At 39.7% G+C, this 22052-nt stretch overlaps 1 protein-coding gene across 1 annotated transcript in view; it reads right to left on the minus strand.

Annotated features, from left to right (window-relative positions):
- TMEM132D (transmembrane protein 132D) overlaps nucleotides 1-22052 on the minus strand; it is an 891916-nt gene that overhangs the window by 457830 nt on the left and 412034 nt on the right. The window contains exon 3 of the mRNA XM_018061413.1: nucleotides 12950-13096. Coding sequence (XP_017916902.1) covers nucleotides 12950-13096 — 147 coding nt within the window. The remainder of the gene's footprint in view (nucleotides 1-12949; nucleotides 13097-22052) is intronic.

Genomic DNA, 22052 nt, shown 5'->3' on the forward strand with positions numbered 1-22052 from the left:
GCTGCCTCCTCTCTCAGTCCATGTGTTTCTAGAGGAAGGGATACAAATAAGCTTACCTTTCCAGGGACACAACTCGGATGCTATTTTGGGAAAATCTTAAAGCTCTTCCCTCCATGATGCCTGCCTGACACCCTCACACACTTTCCTCTGGGTTATCTTTCAATGGTTGGTCTTTTAAGAAGCAGCCATGGCTCATCCCATTTATATCTGTATTAATCCAGATTAATACAGATAGAATGACTTGAGTGGAATCATACTACATGTTATTTATTTTATTTTTAGTTGGAAGAAAATTACTTTACAATATTGTGATGGCTTTTACGATACATCAGCATGAATCAGCCATCAGTTCAGTCTCTCAGTTCTGTTCGACTCTTTGTGACTCCATGGACTGCAGCATGCCAGGCTTCCTTGTCCATCACCGACTCCTGGGGCTTGCTCAGACTCATGTTCATCGAGTCTGTGATGCCATCCAACCATCTCATCCTCTGCCGTCAATCTTTCCCAGTATCAGGTTCTTTTCCAATGAGTCAGTTTTTCACATAAGGTGGCCAAAGTATTGGAGCTTCAGCTTCACAGTCCTTCCAATGAATATTCAAGACTGATTTCCTTTAGGACTGACTGGTTTGATCTCCTTGCTGTCCAAGGGACTCTCAAGAGTCTTCTCCAACAGCACAGTTCAAAAGCATCAATTCTAGCCATAGATATACATATGTATATCTTGTAAAGCCCCTTCCCACACCCTCCCCATCCCACCCCTCTAGGTTGTCACAGAGCCCCGGGTTGTGGTTTCCTGCTTCATACAGCAGATTCCCACAGGCTGTCTATGTTGTATATGGTAATGTATATGTTTCAATACTACTCTCCCAAGTCATCCCAGCCTCTCCCTCCCCACTGTGACTGTAAGTCTGTGTTTTTCATCTGTGTGACCTCTGCTGCCCTGCAAATAGGATCATCAGTACCATATTTCTAAACTCCATATATATGTGTTAATATACGATATCTTTCTCTTTCTGACTTAACTTCACTCTGTAATAGGCTCTAGGTTCATATACCTCACTAGAATGGATTCAAATGCATTCTTTTATATAGTTGAGTAATGTTTTATTGTGTATATGTATCGCAATTTCTTTATCTATTCATCTGTTGAGGCACCTCAGCAATCTCTCCAGCTGGACCCCTGGATACACCCCTATCCTCACCTCTTATAAGGAAACAGCTCTCACGCCCTCCAGGAGTGAACATGGGAGCCTGTTACTTGTTCTCACTCCCTCCTGCTACAGCAGGGGCCTCACTGAAGCCTTGCTTGAATTTTTTGTTTGGCCTCTTATCCATTTTTATTGATTAAGGCAGCCAAGAACCCTGGCCTATCAAAATGAACGTTAATAAACATTCATTAATAATTACACGTAGGTAATTCTTCATAATTGTTGTCTTATTGCTGCATAGATTTCAATTAGATAAATGTACAATTTTAAAATCAATTTATCTTTTGATGGATATTCAGGCTGCTTTTAACAGTTAGCTATTTTTTAAAAATGCAATAATGAACACTCCCATACCCATCTCTCCATATCCATGACTAAGTGTTTATCTGGAGAAGTATCTAGACTTGTCCTTTCAGGGTCACATGGATGCATATTTTAAACATGCATCAATAGCCAGTAGGTCCCTGTTGATTATCTATTTTATGTATGGTAGACAGTTTCTTTTTATCTCAACCTCCTAATTTATCACTCCCCCCATCTTTCCCCTTTAGCAACCATAAATTTGTTGTCTATGTCTGTGACTAAAAACCTACTGTATAGCACAGGAAACTATATTCAATATCTTGTAATAACTTAGAATAGAATATGAAAAAAGAATATATATATGTATAAATTTGCTGTACATGTGAAAGTTGCTATTGTTGTTTAATCGCTGAGTACTGTCTGACTCTTTGCAACACCATGGACTGCAGCACACCAGGCTTCCCTGTCCTTCACTATCTTCCTGAGTTTGCTCAAACTCATGTCTATTGAGTTAGTGATCCTATCTAACCATCTCATCCTCTGTTGCCCGTTTTTCCTCCTGCCCTCAGTCTTTCCCAGCATCAAGCTCTTCTCCAATGAGTCAGCTCTTCACATCAGGTGGCCAGAGTATTGGAGCTTCCGCTTCAGGATCAGCTTTTCCAGTGAATATTTAGGGTTGATTTCCTTTAGGATTGACTGGCTTGATTTCATTGCTATCCAAGGGACTCTAAAGAGTCTTCTCTAGCACCATAGTGAAAGTAACACATTGTAAATCAACTATATTTCAGTAAAAAAAAAAAATTAAAGTCAATAGCTGGATACTGACAAGTATTTCTCCAAGGAGGACGAACTATTTTATAATTCCTCCAATGGGGTATGAGGATTCTGTGTTCTTCCTCATTCTCAGAAAAATATTTCATTATTTGTATCTTAGTTTTGCCAATATAATTAGGACAAAGATCCATATAGTCAAGGCTCTGATTTTTCCAGTAGTTATGCATAGATATGAGAGTTAGACCATAAAGAAGGCTGAGCACTGAAGAGATGATGCTTTCAAACTGTGGTTCTGGAGAAGACTCTTGAGAGTTCCTTGGACAGCAAGGAGATCAAGCTAGTCAATCCTAAAGGAAATCAACCTGGAATATTCTTCGGAAGGACTGATGCTGAAGCTGAAGCTCCAATACTTGGGCCAGGTGAAGCGAAGAGCCGGCTCATTAGAAAAGACCCTGATGCTGGGAAAGACCGAGGACAAGAGGAGAAGAGGCCGACAGAGGATGAGATGGTTGGAATGGCTTCACTGACTCAATGGGCAGGAGTTTGAGCAAACTCCGGTAGATAGTGAAGAACAGGACAGACTTGCTGCTGCAGTTCATGGGGTCGCAAAGAGTCAGACATGACTGAGCAACTAAACAACCAGCACAAATAACAACTAAATCACTATGGTCCACACCTGAAACTAACACTACACTGTAAATAAACTATAGTCCAACATAAAATACAAAAAATAATAAAGACAGGGGGAAAACTTTCTTCATACTCAAGTATGAAGCTCCATATGCAACTTAAGCTCCATGTACAACTAACATAATTCATTGGTATATTGAGGAATTTTCAGTTAGGCTATGGAAATATAGCAAAATCTTTCATGATCAAGGAGAACTTGGGTATGTGTTCTTTTTAAAATACATACATACATTTATTTATTTATTTATTTTGCTGCTGTGGGTCTTCATTGCTGCACACAGGCTTTCCCGAGTTGTGGTGAATGGGGGCTATTGTCCAGCTGCAGTAAGAGGGCTTCTCATTGCGGTGGCTTCTCTTGTTGCAGGGCACGGGTTTTAGGGTATGCAGGTATCCATAGTTGTGGTGTATGGGCTTAGTTGCCCCATGGCCTGTGGGATCTTCTTAGACTAAGGATTGAATCCATGTCCCCTGCCTTGCAAAGTTGATTCTTAACCACTGGACCACCAGGGAAATCTAGGTATGTATTCTTGATTATTTCAAAGTGTGTCTGTTCATGTTTAGGATTACATGAGATTCTTACAACTGTCCAGTGAAGGCTGACATTGATAGGGCTGCTGTTACAAAACAAGATGTTTAACCTTTTATTGCCTCTTTGGTGAACTGCAAGATGGCTGGGATAAAAATGAGCAATGAATATTAGATTTCATGTATCTTACCTCTGTATCGTTTCTACTCTTTGTGAAAGAATTATCATTCAGGTGGTAATATGTACTACTATTATAACCCATAACAGCCAACAATAAGGATACTGAAAGCATTTAAGGCATCAAAAAAAAAAATCACACTTTCCACAAGAAAGACATAAAATTTTGATAACTTTATACCATTGTCTCAGGTCTTGTTGTTAAACTCAAGTTCTGGATGTCAGAAGACCTGAATTGCCTTGCCGGAGAGAAATTGCTAGAAAATAACTCTAATCAAATCATTACATTAATAAAAAAAAAAAGATCTTTTTATTTCTATCACTTGATCTGTCATCCTGACATTGTCAAGTAGCAGTAAATTGCAATCATTAAAACTTCGCTTTCTAAAGCAAAACTGAACATTTTTAACCGATCTATAACATCTCTATTACAAGATTTTTGCCTGGAGCAAAAAAGAAGGGCCAGCTCCTGCCAGCTTCGAATTTGGACAAGTCAGCAGAGGAATAAGGTATTGCTAAACTGTCAATATTCCACTGCACAATGACAAGAGAGATGTACAGACTCTATTAAACTATTTTCTTAGCCACAGTGCATTACAACTTTATTTTTTATTGTTAGTTTTCCATATCTGATATTTTCCTAATTTAAAAAATTTTATGTTCACCACGGGAATTTTCAGGAATACATACTGAGTCAATGAAGGGGACATTATGAATCACAATTAATGTTGCCATCTGGCAACATCCTGATTGAATATCTGCTAAATTTTCCCTCTCCTATATTTATTGATAAAATTGGTCTTATCTCATTAGCTTTTTTGTAATCAACTGACTTTATAGCAGATTTACCAAGATATAATTCATATACTATAAAAGTCACTGTTTTAACATTTACCATCCAGAGGTTTTTAGTTGAACAACCAGCATGTGTGCGTGTGTGCTAAAGCTGCTTCAGTCCTGTCCAACTCTTTCAGACCCCATGGACTATAGCCTATCAGGCTCCTCTGTTCATGGGGATTCTCCAGGCAACAATACTGAAGTGAGTTGCCATGCCTTCCTCCAGGAGAATCTTTCTGATTCAGGGATCGAACCTGCATCTCTTACGGTTTTCACATTGGCGGGCGGGTTCTTTACCACTAGCAGCAGCTGGGAAGCCCTGAACAAACCTCAGCACTTTCTAATTTTAAAGTATTTTTTATTACTTCCAAAAGAAGCCCCATATTCATGACCAAAATCTCCCCATTCTCCCCTTCCCAGGCAACCACTAATCCACCTTCTTCCTTTAAAAACAATTTAATTGGAGTACTGTTGGTTTACAGTGTTGTGTCAGTTTCTGCTGTATAGGAAAGTGTGAGGTATACATATATTCCCCCCCCCCCACCTTTTTAAAATTTCCTTCCCATTTCAGTTACCAAAGAGCAGAGTAGACGTCCTTGCATCCCTTTGCACGGATAGATCATGTGTTTATCTGCTCATCTATTAGCTGTGATAAAAATGCTGCTGTGAACATGTTTGTGCATAGTTTTTGTGTGGACATTTGTTTTCAGTTCTCTTAGGTGTAGAACCGGTAGTGCCAGACCTTATGGTAACAGGTTATCTTCAGCTCTACCTGTGGTCATTCTTTCTATATAGTCTTGTTTGATTGGTTTTTAGGGATTTCTTTCTTATTTTCAGTTCTTTTATTCTGTCTTCTGAAAATTCTTTCTGCCAAAGTTTTCTCTCAAGTTCACTGACTTCATTTTTTTATTTTAAGAATTTTTTAAAATGTACACCATTTTTAAAGTTTTTATTGAATCTTCTACAATACTGCTTCTTTTTTATGTTTCAGTTTTTTTGGCGTGAGACGCGGACTCTTAGCTCCATGACTAGGGATCGAACCTGTACCCCTTGCATTAGAAGGCAGAGTCTCAACCGCTGGACCACCAGGGAAGTCCCTGATTGCATTTTCTCCAGCAGCAAGTCCAAAAGTCACTGAGTTTCTCATTCCATCTTTCTTACCTCACAGACTTTTTCTCCTTGCTGGCTTCATCTGTCTTTGATGATATCATGCTTATTTAGAATCTGAGACCACTGGTCAGTGTTTAAAATTATCCCTATTTTATGCACGAAGTTCTGTTTCTGTCTCTGATTTTTAAGAATGTTTCCCAAATTTCTTGAGGTGATATTTTTAAATGCCTATGGGTTTTCTGCAGCTTTCCAAGTGGTGCAGTGGTAATGAATCCACTTCGCAATGCAAAAGACACAAGAGACTTGAGATCAAGTCGGGAACATCCCCTGGAGTAGAAAATGATAACCCACTCCAGTACTCCTGCTTGTAAAATTCCATGGACTGAGGAGCCTGGCAGGCTACAGTCCATGGGATCACAACGAGTCAGACACGACTGAGGGATTGATCACACACACTCATGGGTTTTCCGCCTGCTTGAGTACCTGCTCCAAAAGTGTGCTCCTCGTCCAGTAACTGCCTTTTATTGTTACCAGTCCAAAGAGGAAATCTTACTGGCTTTGACATGTCTATGCCCACCTGTACCAGCACCTGCTGTCAATATTAGGAGATAGTCTTGATTTGTGTGTGTGTGCGCCTGGATCTCCTCTACTCACATTCCTGGTCCTTTTCTTTTTTTTAATTAATTTATTTTTTATTGAAGGATAATTGCTTTACAGAATTTTGCTGTTTTCTTTGAAACCTCAACATGAATCAGCCATAGGTATACATATATACCCTAATGCATAATTGAGATTGGCAATTTTGGTGTCTTCCTTCAATCCAGTCTTGTACTTTTCACAAATATGTCTGTACATTTCTAACATATGCATGATAACTTTTTCCTATATGTATGTACTTATTTATTTAATTGGAGTATAGCTGATTAATAATGGTAGGTTAGTTTCTGGTGTACAGCAAAGTGATTCATATACATATATAGACATATATGTGTGTACATGTATATATCCTTTTTCATATTATTTTCTATTATAGTTTATTACATGGTATTTAACCTTGTTCCCTGTGCTATACAGTAAGACCTTGTTACTTATCTATTTAAAATATAATAGCTGAAAATTTCCATGGGAACCTGGCAGAATGAAAGGAATGGTTAGGTATCATGTCCTTTCCATCGTCCTATTGGAAATCCCACAAGATTTACTCTTTTATAAATTGCTGAGATCAAGGTTTCTGGTCCTTAACCCATCCAGTCCACTTTTCTCTTTGGAGCAGAAAACTGATTCTGACTTAAGTATACCAATGCCTGTAACACATGATGTTTTTTACTTCCCTTTGAAGTCTGGTTAGGCCATGTGATTAAGTCCTGACCAATGAGAAGCAGGAGAGTATTGGAGGCTGGCATAAGCTTCTGGAAAAGTTGTTCAAATGGAACTGATCCAGTGGAGAAGGCTCTTTTCTGTCAGTTTTTCTGGGTTTTTTTTTAGCCTGCAATGCAGGTATGATGACTGGCACTCCAGCAGCCATCTTAATCTATGAGGATAAGAATCATGCATAAACATGATGTTAAAGAAAAATAGGTGCCTGGGACCCTGATGGTACTGAGGAGTTGCCAGGCCATCTATGGCCTTCCTGTATCACGGTTTCTCCTATGAGACAGAGAAGTAAACTTTTACTTTACTTAAGTCATTTTATTTTTAGTATGTCATTCATTAAATTATTATTATTCTTTTTTGCCTCAGTTACATGCTTTAATTAAAGAACTGAATATAATATATTCTCAACAGTTCAATTTCTCAGTTCTGAGACTTTGTTTCCATGAACTAAATAGTGACTTAACATATGGTTGCCAACCTTTTATTTTTTTTTTAATTTAATTTAATTTTACTTTATTTTTTAATTTTAATTTTTACTTTATTTTACTTTACAATACTGTATTGGTTTTGCCATACATTGACATGAATCCACCACATTCATTAAATTATCAAACTTAATCCTAATAAAAGTGTTATGAGATGGGTTTATCATGCCAGCATATGTTTTTTGAACATACATTCATGATCATAATCATATCTGTGTATCCTTTAAATATTACTTTCTATTTATGGTACGTCATGCTATTACTTAAGCTATATTTGTTTTAAAATGAAACATATTGTAACAGGGAAGAACAAATCTGACTCCATATTGGATCTCTTTATTTTTACTTTAACTTCTGTGCTCTATTGCTTTTGCTACAAGTTAAGAATTTGCCTATAGCCTGAAATATACAGCATAGCCCGTTCTCAAGGCTCTGATCTTTAAAGCTGTGATACTTTATAGAGATTAAAAGGTTGCAGAATGGACTGTAAGGTTGCGACCTGACTTACATGGATAGTTCCAAGAACAAAGGATTCCTGCACCAAGGAGTATGCAACAGTCAACACCCCCCTCCCCTTTTAGTATAAAAGAAGCCTGAATTTTAACACAGGTAAGATGATTCTTTGCAACACTAGTCCACCATCTTCTCAGTCTGCTGGCTTTCTGAATAAATCACTATCTCTTTTCCCAACAACTCATTCATCAATTTACTGTCCTGTCATGTGGCAAGCAGTATGAGCATGAAGTTGTAACAAAATTACCTATAATAAATGGAAAAGCAGTATCTTATGAAGTAAATGGATAATCATGAGAAAGGATTAAGCCTAACTATGTACTCTTGCTTGTCTACAATCTATTAACAAAGGACAGAGACTTTTAAGACATATTAGCCCCTAAAAGAGATGAATTTCTCTTCAATTAGAAGTCTTGCTGGATAACTGGAAAACACACACATTTCTGTCATTTAAGTTTATTTGATCCTGTTTCTTTATACACCTAAAATCATTTAAATAGAAACTATGGCAAACTTTGGAAAACACTCATCTATGCAAAGAAGAGCAAAGAAATTAAAAAAATATATGACTTTTGTTACACATTTATCTAAGTTTACAAAGTGCTAGAGTGAGCAAGATTTAGAAAATGCCAAATGGAATTTGATGGATGGAGCGTAATTAGTTATTCTCCTTCTGTTCCATAATATTTCCTGGCAATGCTTAGTCAAAACAGATCTGATAGCTGTGGGTAGTATTCATATGTTAATACTGTGATGATAAGGCTTTGAACAACCACAGTTCTTTAAAAAAAATGAAGGATGTATTTCAACTTAGATAAGAGATCTTCACTTACTCCTGTTGAGTTCATCACTAGACAAGCATCTCCTTAATCCATAAAATTACACCTGTCACAGGAACTTAACTTCATTAATGCATCTTCACAGTCCATGGTAAATTATTAGCAATTCACAACCCATGACTCTCAAGTTCATTAAGACTGACTCTTTTGCATCTTTATGATCTGACTCTGACTCTAAGAATAACTGATGCATTTTCCTGATGGTCCAGTGGTTAAGAATCCACCTTGAAATGTAGGGGACATGGGTTCGATTCCTGGTCAGGGAACTAAGATCCTACATGCCATGGGGCAGCAAAGCCCATGAGCTGCAACTAGCGAATCCCTGCCCCACAACGAAAGATCCCACATGACACAACAGAGATCCCTCATGCTGCAACTAAGACTCAGCGTAGCCAAAATAAGTAAATAAATAAAGTTTTTTTTTCTTTTTTTCAAAAGAAAAAAAAAAAGATTAACTGAAAAACATTCAAAGAGAGTAGGGAGAATGTATAAAGCAAAATTGCTCCTGAACCAAAACTTATTAACATGAAAGCATCCAATCCATCATATGCTCTCCAATTATCCTTCAAGGAAAAGGAAACGGATCTTCTGGTATGCTCACTACCCCCAAGAGTGGAGCATGATTCTTCTGCATTTGACTTCATAAAGACAGAAGCAAAATAAAAAGAATTTAAAGGGAGGATAGAAGTTGAACATAGAAATGAATATATCCTATTCAGAAAAGTCTGTTTTAAGTATATACATAATACTAAATGGTAATACATGCACATATTAAAAAAAATCATAGTCCAAATGGCTCACAGTAAAAAGTAATTTACATTCAGCTTTCTTCCCCAACTTTCTTCCCCAGCTTTCTTCCCCAGCTCATTCCAAAAGAAATAACAGTTGCCAGTCCCTCTGCCGAAAAAGTGTCCTTTTCTGGGTTTTCTCCCAACAGGTCATCAATGCAGATACTGTTGTGCACGTTACTTGATATCAACAGGTATGTCAGAGACTATTCAGTATGTGTACTGACAGATTTGCATCGTAATACATAAAGTAATGGAGATATAGTCTAATTCTAGGATGTCACTAAAGGAATATTCATGGAGACTCTCACATGTAACACATGTTGCTGTAGGGTCTGGAAACAGCTACCAACCAGACCGGTGTGGTTTTGCATCTAAAAGAGCATGTATCTACAGCTTCCTCATTAAGCAAAGCCTTCCTAGCTGTAGTGTAACAAGTAGAGTGAAAAACACTGAATAAACCTCTGCATCATAACATGCTTTTCTGTTTCCTACTATGGGTCCAGATGATGAAAGAAAGTATATGTACTCATGCAGACATACACAAATACACATAAGTATGTCATGTATACATGTAGATACTGAAACACCTATATCCCTTATATGTCCTATATACATATACTATATATATGACATATTATAAAGACACGTAATATACTGCATGTGCACACACATATATTAGTCTATATATGTACACAAATATAACATATTAAAGATATAGAGTTATGTGTGTTTCTGTATGTCTATCAGAAAAGGCAATGGCACCCCACTCCAGTACTCTTGCCTGGAAAATCCCATGGGCGGAGGAGCCTGGTAGGCTGCAGTCCATGGGGTTGCTAAGAGTCGAACACGACTGAGAGACTTCACTTTCACTTTTCACTTTCCTGCATTGGAGAAGGAAATGGCAAAACACTCCAGTGTTCTTGCCTGGAGAATCCCAGGGACGGGGGAGCCTGGTGGGCTGCTGTCTATGGGGTCGCACAGAGTCTGACATGACTGAAGCGACTTAGCAGCAGCAGCAGCTGTATGTCTGTATTAGTCCATATGCTTTCTTTCATCATCTAGACCCATAGTAGGAAATAGAAAACTGATATCAGAATCTACAAATGGATAAGGAATAGTCTCCATAGTGAGTGGCATGTGATATCAGAACTGCGAAGGAGTAGCTTGGCAGTCCATTCAGTGAATTTGTTTCTTAAAGAAGATACTGATACAGATGAAACGGGGGAAAATGGCAAGCACCATACATTTGTAAGTTTTGATATGTCCTAGAGCTGTTGATTTTCTGTTTCATCTGAGGAAGTGCTAAAGACCCTTGGGAATGCCTTAGTTGATGCATAAAAAGGCAGCTTACACCTTACATCTTAATGGGAATGAGCTTCTCTTGGAAAGTTGCCTTAATTTCTCCATGCCCAAGACAGACTGAATGAATGTTTAGCCAGAAAGTCAATAATACGTTTCAAATGACTCAAATCTCTGCATTTCATACATAACACTACAATCACCGCTACTCCCACTAATCCATACAGTAAATGGCAAGAAGAAACAAGAAGGAAAAAAAGCACCTTGGTTGGGTTTCTCCCAAGTCTCCCCCAGACTCCTGCAACTTTCTGGTAAAGAAAAAAATTTATGTCTGTCTATATATCTATCTGTATATGTATCATTTATCTATCTACCCATCCATCCATCACATTATCTATTATATATCTAACTATCATCTATTTATTGTTTAACTATCATTATTCATCTACCTACCTATCTATCCTCCTAATTTTTGCTAACATTACAACACAAAGGAAACCCTTAAGGGAGCTGGCACCTTACTTCCCAAACCACATCACTGGCACAGACACTTTTGGACGTGACCTTATTTATAAGTTCTTAAAGGTACTCCAGGTGGCAGACCATTACTACGTAAAGACTTAGGGCAGAACTCAGATACAGATCTCTTCTTCTCTGCTCTCATGTGCTCTACAAGCAAATCTTCAAGAAAAAAAATTCTTGAAACACTGGTCACAAGAGGAAAGTCTTGACAGAGCTTGACAGCTGATAACCCAAATCTCAGAGCACCCACGTGAAACAGAACCATGGAGGGAAATCCATATCATGTCACCCCCAAATTCATATCAAATGCTCTTTGGAAATAAATCCCCAAAGGCAAAGTACACATCAGCTGAGATTCATGACCTCTATATTAGAATAAACAATGGAAAATAAACTTTCTCTAAACATGGAGCTAGGAAGTTTAAAAAACTGACTCCAGAAATAATGCTGTATAGGTATGGTTGGGCCATTTATTATTATTTCAATTGCCGGTAATACAATGAACAAAAAAAAATCAACCAACCCCACAGTGGCAAAACTAGGTGACCAGACCAGAAATATTTTGGAATCATAATGCTGCTGCTGCTGCTAAGTTGCTTCAGTCATGTCAGACTCTGTGTGACCCCATAGACGGCAGCCCACCAAGCTCCCCCGACCCTGGGATTCTCCAGGCAAGAACACTGGAGTGGGTTGCCATTTCCTTCTCCAATGCATGAAAGGAAAAGTGAAAGGAAAGTCACTCAGTAGTGTTCAACTCTTAGCGACCGCATGGGCTGCAGCCCACCAGGCTCCTGAGTCCATGGGATTTTCCAGGCGAGAGTACTGGAGTGGGCTGCCACTGCCTTCTCCGGAATCACAAATGAGGTTTCAGGAAACAGAAATAAATCAAGAACCACTGAGTTTCCAAGTCTCTCTGCCCAGCTGTGAATCGACTGTTTCTCCTTTGGTGAGTATCAAGAGACAGAGTCACAATTCCCTATAATTCCACAGCAGATTGTTCACATGCCCATCAGAAAATGCCCACACAAAATGCAATCCTTGCATTATATTTAAATGACATGGCAAATGTGGAAGGCACCTTTTCAGGCCAGGAAATCTACCAGCTTTACTTGTTTGTTTGTTTGCTTTCTCGAGAAACTCTTGTTTGGAACACTTGGAAAATGGGCCATTTTATCAGAGCTGCCCAGACTTTCCATTTTCCCTAATCGTACAGATTAGAAAGAGGTTGCGTTGCCATGTAACATCATTTGGAGATAAACTCCATCTGCATGGAGTAGTCCCTGCAGGTGACCCAGAGCTGCACTGGGACTGTGAGCAGGTCCACCGTGAATAATAGCTCACCTTTTTCCAAATGAAGGATTTCATCCATCTTACCTAGAAGCACTAATAATACAGACGCACAGCAAATGCAAACCACAGTGAAAGGGGCTGTTAACGATTTGGGGAAAAAGGAGGCTGCGTCACTGATAATCTGAATATATGGCAGGCCGTGGGGACTCACCTTTTCTCTGAGCCAGCCGATTTCTTCTGACAAACAATGACAGCAGGTGCGTACTTCCCAGCGTAATCTGTGCTCTCCTTGACTTCCCACACGGAAGGGCTGCTGGCTCTCACCCCAATGATGTTCATGCCTTTCATCACCTTTACCCTGTTGGAGACAGCAAGTGCACAGCTGAGACGCTGGTGGGGCATCCCTGGGTTACCTCTGCTTCTGGGGACACCCAGCACTTAATGGCACATGGTCGCCTGGCAGGTGTAACCCCATGTTTAATAGAATTTAATCACACATTGGCAATTCCATGCCAATCCATCCATCCTCAGTTTTCCTCCTGGTCATTCTTTCCTTTAACAGAAGAGCTAGAAACAGAACAGTGACACAGGCAAGGACTGGTCACATAAAGAAATAATATTCTGATAGTGGATGGCTTTAATTTAAAAAAATTACCTGAATATCTGTAGACTGTTAAAATTAAATAGAAAAAAGAAATTCATTCAAACTGCAAAAGTGAATTAATAATATCAATGCACAGTTTTGGAATGTCTTTTTCATGCCAGGTACTGATGGGCCCTTCCTCTGTATTATCTAATTTCCCAAACATCGTTCCAAGGTCAAGGGTGGAGGACAGGCCCTGCCACTCAGACTGTTTTGAGAAGCATGCTAGTTCATAGGAAAACAGATGCTGACAGGGTACAGAGGCATGCCTTAATTCCTTTATTTTTTAAAGATCTTTTTTATGTGGACTATTTTTTAAGTCTTTATTGAATTTGCTGCAATATTGCTTCTGTTTTATGTTTTGTTTTTTTGGCTGCAAAAAAACCAGTGGGATCTTAGCTTCCCAACCAGGGATTGAACCCGTAACTCCTGCATTGGAAGGCAAAGCCTTAAGCACTAGACCGCCAGGGAAGTCCCTGCCTGACTTCTACTCTTGTGTTCCTCCCAAAACATCCTCATCATCAGCATTGTCATCACCAGGACCATCATTCCATCATCATCACTATCACTTATCGATTCCTTTCCACAAACTGGCCGCTCTTCTGAGTTCATGACAGTTTTATTCCATTTCATTCCCACGTATGCCCTGTGAGGTCAGGACCATTTTAATTTTAATTTTCAGGGGATCTGGCTGCAGGTGATGCAGGATTTGAAACAGTTCCTGAATCACAGTGTGGGTCCAACGAGTCTCAGGGCTTTCCTTGGCATCACAAAAAACTTCCTTGTGCTGAAGCCACTTATTTGAGCCGGTTGATTTCTTTGTTAGCCAACACTGGCCAGTACCTGTCCTGAGATCTAACATCTTCTCAGACTTAATGACAAATTTGCGAAAGTAGGTGAAGCCTCCATACCAGACTGCTTATTATTTCTCTCCTTCCCTGGTGTCTCAGGCAGTAAAGAATCTGCCTGCAATGAAGAAAACCTGGGTTTGATCCCTAGATCAGGAAGATCCCCTTTGAGAAGGGAATGGTACCCACTCCAGTACTCTTGCCTGGAGAAGGAAATGGCAACCCACTTCAGTATTCTTGCCTGGAGAATTCCATGGACAGAGGAGCCTGGTGGGCTACAGTCCATGGGGTCGCAAAGAATCAGACAGGACTGAGAGACTAACACTTTCACTTTCCATTCACACATTCCTTCTTTCACTCAATCATGGAAAGGGACAGATGACCCGCTTCCAAAATTTCACCCAGATATCAGAGGAGCAGGATGAGAGAGGCAGAGGATGCATGGTGGAACTGGATTCCTCATACACCCGTATTTTTCTCTAAGAGATTTCAAGTGAATAAATATATAGGAAATGGAAAGGATATAGTCAAAGGACAATGCAATAAATCGCAAACAGTTGGATGCACAAACTGCTGGGAAGAGTCATGCTTCCTGTTGTGTCTTCTTTTCTTAGTCCCTTGAGGAAAACATAAATGGATCTGAAACAAGAAGGCCAGGGGACAAATGGGGCAGACTGATGGGTGACCAGGTGGAAGATGCTGCCAAGAGGGGAGCCCCAGAGGTATGCTCCCCAGATTTATAGCTGTGGTACCTGTAATGACACAGAGGCAAAGAGGTGGGTTCTGAGTCTCCATCTCTAAAATCCTCACTCTTATCACCAGATGAGACAAGCCAGGTCACCCCTAATATTAGGAGCAAAGCGGGAAGAAAAGATGCCACTTTTAGGGATGGGGCTTGGTGAGAAAAGACTTGCCTGCAAGCACTAAGAATGCCATTTCCCACAGAAACAACCTGAAGACAGATTGTGCAAAGAAAGTGAACACAGCAGGTCTGAGACTGCCCCCCTAGAAAGGCATGCTGGCAAGGTTGCCCTCTGGTATCCGGATTTTGAAAGGGGTTTCCTCAACTCTTTAATAAGAGGGGCTCACTAAGTCTAAATTTTTTGTACAAGCAATATAGTTGATCTTTCTTTCTGGTGGTCTGAAGTTACCGTGCCTGCCAGGCAGGTGGTGTCTAGGAGACCTGCCCCAGTAAAAAATTCTTGGCTCCCAGAGTTGGATGAGCTTTCCAGAGAGACAACTGTTAATCTGTTTTGTCATAACTCGTTGCTGGAGGGATGAAGGGCATCCTGTACAACTCCCTGAAAGGGCACTTTCCCAAGCTTGTGCCTAGTACCCCGAGACTCCACCCCGTGTCTCTTTTCCTTTTGCTGAACTCACTTTGTGTCCTTTAGCTGTAGTAAATCTTAATCCAATTATGACTGTGTGCTGAGTCCTTAGAGTTTTCCCAGAAAGTCATCAAACTCAGGAGTGGTCCTGGGGACCTCAAAACACAAACTACTTTGCCTCATCTAACAAAGACAAGAGGAATCACTTCTTACGTTTGAACCCCAGGGCTGAAGTTAGCATTTTTGGGTGAGCGCCATGCATAGCATTGCTTCTAGAGCATTGTTTTGTGTCATAAATAATCCAAGTAGAAACCAACATTTTGAATGCCGTCGTTTATAAATTGGGGATTGTATGCACAGACCAGGAAGCCATCTGACCTGGTGACACGAGCTAGGATTCCTGCCTTGCAGGAACTTATTTAAATTGTAAGTAACCAAGATGGGCGATGAAAAGAAGTTCAATTCACTATGGACAGCTGCTATTCTATGAAGATGAATTCTAAGGGCTGTTCCAATTACTGCGCACTGGAATTTTATTGAGTCAAATTTACTTTAAATACATAGGTCATCATCAACTTGGATTTGGCAATCTTTTCATGATACAGGAGTTATTAGTACTGAAGCTTTTTCTGATTATAGAATAGGCTCTTATTTTTCTTAAATTTTATTCATAAGTAGGTTATTTGGAATTCAGATACTGTGTCTCCAATGAATCATTTTTAAGTTCTTAGGAAAGAACACGGTTGCTTATTTAACCCACGAAGTACCCAATATCTGTTGCCAATAATTCCAGTGCAGCTACCCGAAGCTATAATTTATAGCATTATTTCTAAAGGGGGATTATGAAATTGAGCACTGGGCACTAAGACATGGTGCTTTGTGGACATAGAATGTTTTCATAAGAGAAGACACATTTCTGTAGCGTATTTCAGATGTTCTGAACTGGACAAGAGGTCCCTGCTGGAGAAACGTCAGAATAGAGTACAAACGTCAAGAACAAATGTGTGAAAGAAACGAGACTGGTTGTTTCTCAGAGACACATCTGCGGTACACACTGAATATGGTTTGTGTTGGGTGCATCATTTTGAAACATTCATCTCAGCACTGTAAGTAGCAGCGTTTTGGAACTATTAAGATAATCCTCAGAACACATGAAATTTGGCCCCGCTGGGTCTGAACCAAATGCTACTTCCTTCTTTTGTTGATGACAACTGGGTTACTTACATTCATTAGTGGAAATTTTATAATCTACTTGTGGTTCAATAAATACAGGTTACACTGACAGCTTCACTACATAGAGATAAACACAGCACTTGATTTCCAAAGACATTTACTATATATTTACATTTAATAGTATGTCTACTGTTGCGGCTGGGGAAAAAGCCATAATTTCCCCCCACAGAATGCACAGGGACTGTGGACTGGAATAAATAAACTCTGCTTGGCTTAAGGGTATATTTTATTTCAAAAACATAACAGAGTTATAGTATTTATATAGGTATACACACACAAATATATCCATAGATAGATATAAATACACATAAAAACATAAATACACATACACGAATATACACACAAATATAAACGCATAGATATACACATCTTATATACACACATGGACACGTACACACACACAGATCTGTATACACATTTAATATACACAGATGCATGTACACACACATATACATACATAAGCAACATATATACACGTGTGCACACAAATATACATGTATATACACATAGATATATACATGAAAATATATGCACACACATTTACACACAGGTATATACACATATTGACATACACAGATGTATACATGCACATAAACACTCATATATACACACAGTGACATACACAAGCACAAATATAAACACATATATATACACACATGCATGCATGCACACATAGATACACACACAGACATATAGAAACATGATACACATACATCCACATATACATATGTATATACACATGTATCTCCTGCATTGCAGGCAGATTCTTTACCATCTAAGTCACCAAGGAAGTCCATCTATATATACACACACAGATATATATGGACACACATAAACAAATATTATGCATGCATATATTTATATATATATATATAGACACATACCCATATACACACATGCGTGCACATGTGTGCTTGTGTGTGTTTCAAATATAGTATCCAGTAACAGTTGAAACAGCCAGCAGCCTGGGATCAGAGCTGTGGTATGCACCTGCTATTTCTGCTTTTCCACATCCCATCCCTCATATCCTGGGTAACAGAAGGATGCTACACGCTTCCAAGTGCTGTGGATTTGGTTAGTGGAATCCTTTCCAATTAACTGATGGCAAACCTGTCACTTCTCATTGGTTCGTAGCCCAAAAAACCCCTTTGGTTCAAAATAAAGCTGTTTTGAATTCCTCCCTGTCTCCTTACTTACCTTCCCTCATTAATTATGGAACAGAATTAAATATACTATGTTTTCTCATACTCAGTAAATTTATTGTAAAATTAATAGTCCACAATCATTCATTATTCTAATTTCTAATTGATGAGGATCAATTTATGACCATATTATGCCCCACCAAGACCACATGTTTTATAGCCTATAACATTTCATTTAAGAACCATTTTCAGACAAATACCATACGATATCATGTAGATGTGGAATCTAAAATATGACACAAATGAACTTATTTATGAAACAAAAACAGACTCTCAGTCATAGAAAACAAAGTTATGGTTACCAAAGGTGAAAGGTGGGGGAGAAGGGATAAATTAGAAGTTTGGTATTAGCAGATACAAATTACTATATGTAAAATATCTCAAAAAGGTCCTACTATACAGCACAGGGAACTCTACTCAATATCCTGTAATAAACCATAATGGAAAAGATTAAAACAGAATAACTTTCAGCCCCATCCCTATATCTTGGCCCTGCCCCAGCCAAAAATTATTTTAATGTGATCATTTATGATGTAATTAACAGTCCTTTGTTAATCTTGTTCCATTTTCCCTTCCTGTGACACTGGGCCCCTCTTCCCATCACTGGAATGTACTTTGCTAAATTTCTCTGCCACGACTTTGGGACTAACCAAATATATGCAGTTCAATGCCAACAATGCTACACACAAGCGAACCCTAGTTAAAGCCGTAATGTGAACTAGCAGGTTCTAAATCATTTCTTTTGAAACCAGGAACTCATACCAGTAAATTATTTTTTAGCATTTCACTTTAATATAGATATATTTATTTATCAAACTTATACTTGAACTGCTGACATAATAACATGCATGCTAGAAAATACACAGAAAAATATAAATAAAAATGATGAGATTACAAAACAACATGGTGAGAGGTCTTATTTTTGCATCATTGCAATTTTTTAATCACTTCGCATATCTCTTGGGGTGCACACACCCCACTTACAGGGAATTGCTCAAATCTTCTGGAACCTTTAATTCCCAAGCGTGACATGAATAAACATAATGAGCAAAAGTCCTGTTACATGGAAGCAGGTAAATAAATGCACATTAATAAGGAGATAAAACTCTACTGCTGATTCTGTGTGTTCCTACAAGTATGAAGAATCTGTTTCCACACTGCCATTTTGGTAAGGGTAAATTCAGAATGAAGGCCAGTCACTTCAAGGCAAGTCATTTTTGATGTAGTGCTCTCTTGAGGCATTGAAAGTCCTAGGCTGACACAAGGTGTGTGTACCATCATCCCAGCTGTCAAAGGACCACACTCTGAGGGGGATTAAAGAGCAGAAGATCAAACACGGAGTGGATCTGGGTCACACAGGTAGGGGCATTCCCCAAAACCCACAGTGGGAGGAGCCAACAGTGGAGGAAGAGGGGGACTTGGCCCCCAGGACCCCCTGCCAGCCAGACGGGAGGGAGGTGGACACTTTTTAGTCATTGGCTGATCAACTGAATTTTCAAAGGCCCTGGAAGTGGAGATGATGTCATTCCTTATAAAGTGAAAACTACAGGAGGGTTGGACAACTCAGACTGTGAGCTCAGGCCTGGTGTGGCCAAGTCTTTAAAACATTGAAGGGAGGGCAGAAATTCTCAGTTGCATGTGAAATTCCAAAAATGTAAAAACACCATCCTCGCTAAGCAAAGTCATTCAAGGATTGGAAGCTGCCCAGCATTTGTGACCTCTGTTGGCTGGAACGCAGTAAGATCAATCCATCATGAATGAGAGAATGAGGGACTGAATCAATGAGGTGTGTGACATCATGCTACCTCAGAAGTATCACTGAGGTCTCCAAGCGCAGAAAAGCATACCAACATCTTGCCCCTCCCCACAGGCACACTGGACACGATTAATAGCTTTGTCATTTTTGTCCTGATTAAGGGGTTGGGATATGCTTACTGCAGAAAAACACTGAGTAATACACACAGGTATAAGGAAGAAAGTAAAATCTGCCTAAACTTCCATCACACTGAACTTAGATCATCAAAATTTCAGTCACCATCCGGCTTCGTTCACACCTGTGGATACAGAATGTCACCCGCCATTTCAGTAAACAAAGGACGCGCTAGACATCCAGCCCTCAGCTACTGCAGCCACCTTGCCTGTTCACCCTGAGGGGACTCAGCATGGAGAAAAACAGGATACGGGCCCTGGACAGCTTAGTGAACACCAAAGGAATGATTTCAATGAGCTCAGACTCTTGGATCTTCTCATACAAAGAAAAGCACCAAAATTATTCACTTGAAATGTCTGTTTTTGTGACTACCAGTAATCTTTCAAAGTTCAACTACTTTTTTTTTTTTTTTTTTTTCGGGAAAAACTCGTATATATCCAGTTCCTCCCTGACCTCTTTGGAGCAGACCCTCAGAGCAATCTGAGAGGATGTCTTCAAGTCCACCGAATAAAACGTAATTCTTGACGTTAAGGCTGTATTTTTTTTTAACAGTTGACACACCCAGGTTATAATTCTATAATTTTCAATAAATAAGATCATGCCCAGGATTGCCATACGGCCATATAACTTGTGCCCTGACCAACTCCAGAAAGTACCATGCCTAGAAATTATGACATGAATCGGGCCTCATAGAGTTGAGCAGTGTACAATCTTCACAATTGTTCGCAACAATCCCGATCATACAAAAGATACTGCTTTATTCACAGATCACCCTGGCCACTCTTCTCAGCCGACTCCGCGGACAAATTAATAGCTGAAAGCAGGAAGCAGGCTGGCCGCCAGCCAACTCAGGAGAGCCCAGTGAGGAGAAGAGCCAGAGCAACAGAACTCTGCATCTTGACCCAAAGGGTGAGCGACATGTGATGCCAGTCTCTGGCCAGGCTGGCTGCTGGTGCAGAGGCTGAGGACTGGCTGTTTCTCCTGGAACTTCCATGAGTCACCACTTTTCATCCCAGTAAACTCAACCTGTGGGCTGCCTTTGCCAGCACAGAGCTCACTAACTCTTTAAAAGCCATCGTAGAGCTAAATGCATTCTATACGTAGTCCTTAGTCTCTCCAAGTACCTGGTTTTCCTCTGACTCTCAGTTCATTCAGAAAAGGTTCCAGAGACCCATCTTTCTTATGGGCACATGTCCAAAACAGCTGTGGTGAGTAGAAACGGGACAGGAAGGACTGCACACCACATGGAAAGCACACCAACAGGACGAGCGTGGGTGCTAACTGTTAGAAGCTTTGGAGGGAGACTTCCCTGGTGGTCCAGTGGCTATGACTTTGTGTTTCCAATGCAGGGGGCCTGGGTTCAATCCCTGGTCTGAGAACTTGACCCTGCATGCCAAAACTAAGAGTTTGCATGCTGCAACTAAAGTTTCCACACTCAAATAATAAAATAAAAAATAATATTAAATATTTATCAAAAAAGCTTTAGAGGAAGTGATGATCCCCCCCTAGTACCTCCCTTCCACCAAAATGTTCAGATATAAATGCCTAAAGCAGATCATGAATGTAATGAGTAACACTAGGTGAGTATACCAAACCTGTCTCTTTGTCTGCTTCTTCAGCCACTGATTCATTCAACAAATACTGAGTCCCACCTGTTCTCCAGGCATCATTCACAGTCCAGGAAGTTTGTTAGGCACAAAACAAGCATACTTCCTATTGACAGGGAAATAACATTCTTGAGGGGAGAGACAGAACACACACACACAAACCCACACACATTTCTTACGTTGATAAATTCTACAAAGAAAAATAAAAACAAGACAAAGAGACGGAGATCCCAGGAGGAGGATGACTATCTTACACAAAGATGGAGATCCCAGGATGTGAGTGACCATCTTAAAAAGACTTTGTTACACACATAATACAAAATGGTAAAGCCAGGAACCAAAACATGTGGGAAAGTAGAAGGGAAATGTATATATCTGGGGGGAAAATCTGCCAGCCCAAAATGTCTCTGGCACGCAGATTATTTTCAGATGAAGACAATCACAGACCCAAAACTCAAGAAGAAACGTTGACCCTTCCCTAACCACCTGAAGATTTTCAATAGTGGTCCTGTTGCAGGAACAG

Source organism: Capra hircus, chromosome 17, assembly GCF_001704415.2.
Source record: "Capra hircus breed San Clemente chromosome 17, ASM170441v1, whole genome shotgun sequence".
Taxonomy (NCBI): Eukaryota; Metazoa; Chordata; class Mammalia; order Artiodactyla; family Bovidae; genus Capra; species Capra hircus.